The 8,499-nt window shown below is 34.6% G+C and overlaps 1 protein-coding gene across 1 annotated transcript; it reads right to left on the bottom strand.

The window, feature by feature from the left end:
* Positions 1–258: 258 nt before the first annotated feature.
* On the bottom strand, positions 259–8,449 carry LOC306878062 (E3 ubiquitin-protein ligase MYLIP-B-like). The gene is made up of 7 exons (XM_079430158.1): positions 7,903–8,449; positions 7,194–7,384; positions 4,480–4,665; positions 4,139–4,336; positions 3,870–4,034; positions 2,779–3,196; positions 259–2,052 (listed from the first exon to the last, which is right to left on the bottom strand). The coding sequence occupies exons 1-7, from the start codon at positions 7,987–7,989 to the stop codon at positions 1,885–1,887; spliced, it is 1,413 nt and encodes a 470-aa protein (XP_079286284.1). The 5' UTR covers positions 7,990–8,449; the 3' UTR covers positions 259–1,884.
* Positions 8,450–8,499: the final 50 nt, after the last annotated feature.

Raw genomic sequence — 8,499 nt, 5'->3', positions numbered from 1 at the left:
GTTTCAAAGAACAAGAGATACCCAGAATTTATACTGTAGGGATGGTCATTAATTGAAACTCAAATGTAAATATTCTAATATTTTGAGATTTTTGACTTTCATGAGCTGTAAGCTCTAGTCATCAAAATTAAAACAAAAAAACTTTTGAAATGTTTTACTTTACATGTAATGAATCTAAAATATATGAAATATATGAGTTTCACTTTTTGAAATAAGTTACAAGGAAAAATGAACTTTTTCACAATATTCAAATTTTTTGAGATGTACCTGTATTGTTATACAAATGCTTTCATACAACAGTTCAATAAACAAGAAGTAAATATTCAGTAACTTACATTGTTGACACAATTGTTCCAGTTGTCTGTTTTTGCTCCACCAAAGAAAACAGTTTCAAACAAAGCTAAAGCAGAACCAACCGCTGAATGTCTCCGAGCAACAAAAACATTTGTAGTGTTTAGTTTCTAAAGGAATCAATGTGTTTGAACTAATCAGGTGATAAAATTATTCAATGACTCAATCATTAAACGTGGCTGTATTCGAACAGCATACTAGCATTATATTACTCCTACTATTTTTGCAATGTATGACAGGCATATTAGGATAATTACTGTTCCGCATTCAGTCTGTCTCTTTGTCTGAATTAATGTTTTTGAACGAATCAGGTGAATAAATAAATGACTCAATCATAAAGACCTGTCGCCTCCTACTAGCGTATTGATATATTCTGTAGAGAGAGTCTCCATAAGAACACAAGCCTCTCGGCATTAATTAAATAAATACATAAATATTTAGTAGAATATTTATCTCGATTTAGCCTACATCATTTTTAAATGTAAGCATATTAAATTATAAGCAGATTGAAACTGTATTTTTAACTGAGCATGCTCTGTAAAGAAGTATAACACTGCCAGGACACTTATTTGATAGTTATCTTTACTGTACTTGCCTAGCCTTCTCAGAATTATCGTAACGTTATACTGGCTATAACCTTTGCCATCAATTAACAATCGACACAGACACTGTACATATCAGTACTGTAACATAGCATATCAGTAGTTACATGTACAGTATATCAGTACAGTTATATATATCAGTACACTACCTTAAAATGAGACTCTGTACTGTTAAAAGAAGTCTTTTTATTAATATGAAAAAGTGTGTATTACAGTTGCATGACTAAAAGTGCACACGGAAATATGTAATAGGCTATGTCTAGAATAAGGTCCTAGAATTAATTCAACAAAACAAAAACAAAAATACCAGGCAGGTATTAAAAGGTGCATAAAAGCTCTTTATTACATAACGAACTATTGATGAAAAACATGTAAATATGAAAGAGGACGTAATTCTTAGTTATTTGGACCCTTTTGTAATATAGTGCATAATAGACTTATTTTATGAATACTGCAGTAGCACTAGAAAGAAACCCTTTTCATGTAATGTAACAAAATGTATTTTCTGAAATATTTGTAAGATAAACTATATACATACAGAGACAAATATAAAATACACCTTTTTAAAAATCCTTTCTGCTATAGAATACAGATGATGTGGAGTGTTAAGTAATATATTTGTATTTACTTATTTGTACATTTCTAAATTTGCTGTTGCTGTCTACCATGCACAATATTTGCCTCTCTTAATGACCTCCAGTGTAAAACTGTTTATTAATTTTTATGCCTATAAATAATGTGCATACTGTGAAAAATAACAGTATGATTAACAGTAGTAATTGTTTTTTTGAGGTATTTGGGGGTGGCCGGCCTCACTCTGTAAAAGTTCGACTCACTCTTAAGAACCACTGTATAACTTATCATAACATTTCTTCTGTATTTTTAAAATAGTCTCATGGTGTCCATATATGGTGTGCAGATGTTATCCATCTTACATCTGGCAAGTGTTTTCTTTATCGCCACAATCCTCTGAGACGGCAGTCCCTCTGGACACACTGAAGGTGGTGGTTTTTGCCTCTGCCAGGCCAAGTAGACTGGCACAGGTGGGTAAATAGACATGCTGAACACGGTCCACATCTGAACGGCACACTGGACAACACTGATAAGAGAGGAAAGAAGGGAAAATTTCATTAATGTTAACACACAAACATATTTAAATTTCTATATTTGTTTTTTATTGTTCATGTTAATTATGCAGTTATGTGATGTGCCAGTTTTAACTATACAGTCATGCACCACTGAACTAAGACTTCTGTGATGTCAGAGGGTGAAATTCAAAAGGTCACAGGTCTGCTGCGTAATGGGAAATATCTGATTATCAAGATCTTCAGCCGCTGATGGCTGACAGCACGTCGAGAAATATGTTAGGAGGGTAACCAGAGGTTATGTAAACCTAAGAGTGTAAGTTCTCTTAATCATTAACTTAACTGGTCAATTTAAATGACTGCTAAGCATGAGAAAAAAAAATCACTTTCTTTTATTTGAATATGTTGAACATTTTTTTCACAAGAAAAAAAACATATTCCACAATATTATATGTGATATAGTGTTATATATAATATATGAGATATAGTGTTTTTTATATAAATATATACAGTATATATAGTATTTATCATATATATATATATATATATATATATATATATATATATATATATATATATATATATATATATATTTGATACAGTCATCTTTAGCACAACCTGCATGGATAGAATTGGACTTACAGTATATATTGTTTATTATTGTAAGTTATATACATACATGTATTTTTTATAGTTCTAAATGGCACTTGTAATAATTGTAATAATTATGCAATAATCACCTGAAGTTGGCCAGCACAGTTATAGCAGCAGAACATATGTCCACAAGGACAGAACACAGCATTGATCTCCTGTTCAAAGCACAGAGAGCAGGTCAGGGCCTCTTGTAGCCTTTGGAGCTTCTCCTTCAGAACGCAAGTTTCTCTGCAGTCGACGTACGTCTGTTCCTCCCTTTCAACTTTTGTCTGTCTCATTGGAGAGAGACTACAATCGTCTCTCGGGCTCCCACATCCAGTCACAGCCATCCCTGCATTGAACAGGGCTCGTCGCGCACGGTCATACACTTCTTTGGATGTGCGCTGGATGTCAAAGATGTACCTTTTACCAAGGTCAATGCTTTCGTTGAGGAAGAGGGAAGCCAAGTGACCCTTGAAGTCACGGCTATATTGCATCTTCACTGAGCTTGTTACAGTGTCACACCTGAAGAGTTAAGTTCAAATTGTGGTATTAAATAGTTTTAAATTGCTTTATGGTATATATGTGTGGTTTATATGTTTTTATATTTAATGTATTGATCACTAATGGAGCCCATAAAGTTTCTGTATTGTAGGTGTTGTGAATATACACAACCTAGAAAATCTATTAATCTATTTTAGTCATTAACCAAAATGTCTTTAAGTAAAAAATTCTAAACTTAAACAGATGTATTGTTGTTAACAAAAACTAAAATGAAAATTAAATTAAAACATTTTTTGTTGACAAATAAAAATCAGCAACCAAAAAAATTAATAAATAAATATATATATATATATATATATATATATATATATCTATATAAATAAAAGATGCTAAATAAATATAACTAGAATAAACTTACCTAAAACTAACAGTGAAAACCAACAAAAAATAAATAAAAAGTCAAACAAATTTAAAATACAAACTAAATTAAAAATTCTAAATTATTACAGCCTTTTGCTGCGTTTCCCAAAAGCATCGTAAGCCTAAATTGATCATAGCTCCATTGGATTCAATGGGTCTACGATGTACTTAAGCTTAAGATGCTTTTGGGAAACGCAGCCCTGGTTGTAAAATAGTTTTCTCTTCTGAAATCTCTTTACTAAAGTACGTTTGGTAGAATCATAACAATATTCACCTGTAGAATGCATGGATTTCCGTGATAGCACGATATAGTCCATTGGCGGCACTGGGACTGATGAACTTAAAAAGAAGAACCACACTGTCCCCACTGTCTTTTGTAACGGTCACATACACATTCCTTCCAGACTGAGTGGCCATTTGAATGACTGGGTAAATGATTCTGAAAGAAAAAATAAAGAGGTGCTGTTATAGACATTTATATTAAATCTCTGAATGACCTGGTGTTTAACAATGGTTCTCGTTTTTCTTGTCATACATATGCACCTTTCAATAGGGGTGAAATCTGTTTTGCAGACAAACAGGCCCTCTGGTCCAACCCCGATGAGCAGCTCCTGTCCCTCAGAGTCACGTGAGGAGTGCCACTCGACGCCATAGTAGTTGAGGGAGGAAACCAGCTGCAGGGCTTGATATTCCGCTGAAGCCTGACTAACACCCTGCAGTGACGTATGCCTCAAAAAAATACTATAAAAACACCACTGTTATTCCACAAAACTGTCTCTGTCACTTTCTTTCTGCAGCATTCAGAGGAAGAATTGCTTTAGTGTTATTTGGAGGAAGAACAGATGTTACTCTGACTGAGAATATACACTTTCCGGTGTTCTTACTTGTTGATAGTGTCATAGCTGGGGTCTTGACCATAGATCTGGGAGTAGCAGTAGTTGGCTGTGTTATGGTTGTAATCTCCAAACTCTGCCTGAGCCAGTAGTGCACAGAGCTCAATCGCCTGCTCCACGTCCAATCGCAAGCTTCCTTTGAAAAGTTCTTCTTTCACGTGCATCAGAATCAAATGTCTGCAAAGCAACAGAAAATACATGGAAACATTGAATAAATCCATAGTTCATAACAAGAAGGTGAAGTCTATTTAATTAGGAACAAGAAGCGCATTAGTCAGGTCTGTATACTTACACCTCAGTGTTTATTATTTTTTCTAAATTATTTTCATACGATAAATGGATGATGTTGTGTATGGAATATAGACACAGAAAAATGTGGAGAAAAAGTAAAAAGGCCAGATTGGTTGAAACCCTATAAATGTGGACATAATCATAAAGTAAGCTTTAGCTTCTTACTGAAATGTGCTGAATCATCAGTACAAACTTTAGTGCCCTAAGGGAAAAGAAAACCTTCATAACTCCACTTCCTAACCATATGTGAATTTCTAAGGCCTCTAAATTATCTACATGATCAAAACGTGAAAAACGTGTTGTACACAAACTAATCCATGCTTGCTGCTTTCTGCCTGATAGTTAATACTTTCATGGAAAGAAAAAGTCTTTCTGTAGAATTCTAAAAATGGTTGTGGTACACGTCTTTTTGCTGTAAAATCTTTAATGATTTTTATAAAATACAAGTAACAATAACTTTTATATTGTTATAAAAAATTCAAGATGAACATTTACTGGACTGATGCAACTTAGGTTTACATGTTTATCTACATTTTTCTTCGTTTGTTTTGAAAAACTGTGTTAAAATATATGTATCAATTATGATACAACAGGCTTTTGAGGAATGTTTATTTATTGCATTGCACTACAGAGCTTTAGTCATAAAAATAAGGATTTAGATATCTTACACAGATATATTACTGCGAGATACAGAGTGACATCTGATATGCATTTTATGCAAGCGGTCTGCTATACTAATATATAAATCTAATTGATTTACATTACAAACTTTCAGATTTTCATTTGACTTAGCCAAATACATAACAAAATCTAAACCAAATTGCTTGTTTTTGCTCAGTTTGGGCCTCTGAATAAAACTGATGTGTTTTTCCTCCTCAAGTGTGAGCTCCATAGTCTCACTATACTATACCATATGTGCCATAAAATCCTTATGTATCAAATATGATACAAAACATATGCAAACTTTATATTTTCTTTTATATATTGTCTAAAGGTTTTATTCACTATTATTTAATATGTCAGACTTTACAGGGTTTATTGAGATGCCAGTGTGTGACAATAACAATGTTTACGTTTTTATTTTTTGTATTTTTAAAATGATAAAAGTTAAGTTGTTGTATCTCTCAGAAATGTTCATGCACTGTCAGCCCACTGATATAATCTAAAGACGAGCAGGCTTGAAGCCAGGTTTACAGCAGCCTAAACCCAGTGAACTTTAGTAACAATAGGAGACTTTTGACTTCTGGCACATATTTCTATAACTTGTATCTCTCAGAAATGTTCATGCACTGTCAGCCCACTGATATAATCTAAAGACGAGCAGGCTTGAAGCCAGGTTTACAGCAGCCTAAACCCAGTGAACTTTAGTAACAATAGGAGACTTTTGACTTCTGGCACATATTTCTATAACTTGACATAAATCACTTGTACATGTGAAAACAGGGAAGAGATAGTATAATACATTTACAAACTTTTCAATGATGTAGATCAAACCTATTGCCAACTGACATATGTACAGTATACTTTGATACATGTACTGCATCACATAAGACAAGTATAGCCTATTAAGCCAATATGCATTTTAACATAAGACAATGAAGTCCACAGCCTGCACTATAATAAGTAATCTGTTGACATAATCATGCATTGAAAGGCTGAGAAAGAATAACAAAGGCTGACGGAGAGGGAGCTGGATTTTGTCCCGCCATTGTATAAGATTATGCAACAGGGAGAATCACATTACAGTGCGTTTCAACTCAGAATCAGACATACTGAGACCTCCCCACCCCCACCAACAGCCCTCATCAGACGTGACCGAACAGCTCCACTAGACTCTAGCTGGGAACACACTGTACTGCCATTGTATTCTGGAGCATCCCACAAAACGCTTAGGCCTAATTTTATTGAACTTCAGGGAACATTTGTAAAGATTTGAGCATGCACACACAGATGTCCCTTAAAAGCCTCCAGAGGAATATTATTTACCTCAGCAGGCCTACATGAGGCACTCCCTAACCGAAAGAGTGCCAGTTTCAAGAGCAAACATGTACACAGGTAACTCCCTGCCACAGAGGTAAAAGAAAGACATCATATGAATAGATGCATGGAGATGTGGGTCCAGGTTAAGAGCACAAAACAACAGAACCGCCGAAGCATACAGGATTTTTTTAAAATACTGTCACTTTAAGCAGCTGCTTCCTGTTTGCGCTCATGAGAATAACTACTAAAAAAAACAGAACTCTCATCCACGTGCCTCAAGTTCTCCAAGCTGGGCAAAAATGTGAAACATCAAAGACTGCAGCAAAAGACGGTTCCTGTTTTGTTTTGTTTTTTGCAGTAATGGAAAAACTATGAAAACTATGAGCAAGAAGATAAAAATATTGCAACTTAAATTCACTTTGGTAGAGTTTCACCTGGTTTTCTCTTGCAGGATTAGATGTGGCTCAACAAAGAACTTGACTCGCAGCCTCAGTCTGCAGGGAGACAGGCAGTCCACTTGTTGAGAAATCCTGTTTCTGAGATTCACCCATAAAATCTCTCCTTTTGTACCGGTGAACTGAAGTCCAAAATAATCTACCTCGATGATTCCCATTTTCCAACATATCTGTGAATTAAATACAATAACATTAAATGGGAATTTTTTGGATGCATAAGTATGCTATGTGTGCTTTCATCTGAAGAATGCTAGGACTTGGGCTCTTAGCACCCCTCTTCCTTTAGAAAGACAAGACATATTACATAAGAGGGACTTTTGAAGTGGGAATGTGGTATGAGAGAACACCTGCTTTCAAAGTAAATTGCTGATGCGTAAAAAAAAATGTACAAAAGAATGAAAATGGTTTCTTACAAATCTTTGTGTATAGAGTTTATAAAATGTAGCAAATTCATTAATGTTAAAATATGTTTAATATAAAATAATTATTTAAAAGCCATTATCTTAAAACAATAGATGAAAATTACACCCTTTTGTGTTCTATGCAGTCATTTTTCATGACATTCATACATGACATTTGCTGTTTTGTATACGATGCTAATGAGCATGTGAGAGTTAAGAAATGTTTAAATAAATTTAACAACCTAAACTTGAAATTGAAACTTGAAACGTGAATTCCCGACGCTCACCTTATTGAGAATGTCCACTCCATTTGCTTTTGGGTCCACCTCCACTTCCAGAACCACCGAGTCCGGACGAGTTATGTGGCATAACATGGTGAATGCAGTTATTCTTACACACTCAGTCCAGGATAGCGGAGAGACGGTCCCGTGGCTCACGAGGCTTGCTCGTACCCCATTGGAAAACCAGCTAGGGCAGGTTTATGAAGCCCTGCTCCAACTAAAGGATCCGCCTCTCCGTTATCTGATGTCTGACTCGCGAATCATTCTTTTAAACCGGTTCTTTTTAATGATTCGATCGAACTGATTCGCAAAGAGTTTGTGCCACACTCATCGTCATTCAAACATTTATGTACAAGGAGAAACGAAATTGTGTTATTCTACAGGTCGTCTAAAGGTCAATTTATTACATTATATTTACAAACAACTGAATTTTAAATAATGAATTTTACGATTGAAACAACTGAATTTTAACTACCGGTACTTTACACTGAGAATACTGAATCATCGCATTAAAAATGGCATAGCACAGACACACTTTAAAAACACGAAGCTCAAATTTGAACACAAATAACATTTAAACAACAATATGGACACATAGATTTA

The sequence above is a fragment of the Barbus barbus genome (assembly GCF_936440315.1).
Source record: "Barbus barbus genome assembly, chromosome: 12".
NCBI lineage: Eukaryota > Metazoa > Chordata > Actinopteri > Cypriniformes > Cyprinidae > Barbus > Barbus barbus.
Note: the sequence above shows the minus strand (reverse complement) of the source record. Positions and strands in the feature narration are given on the sequence as shown.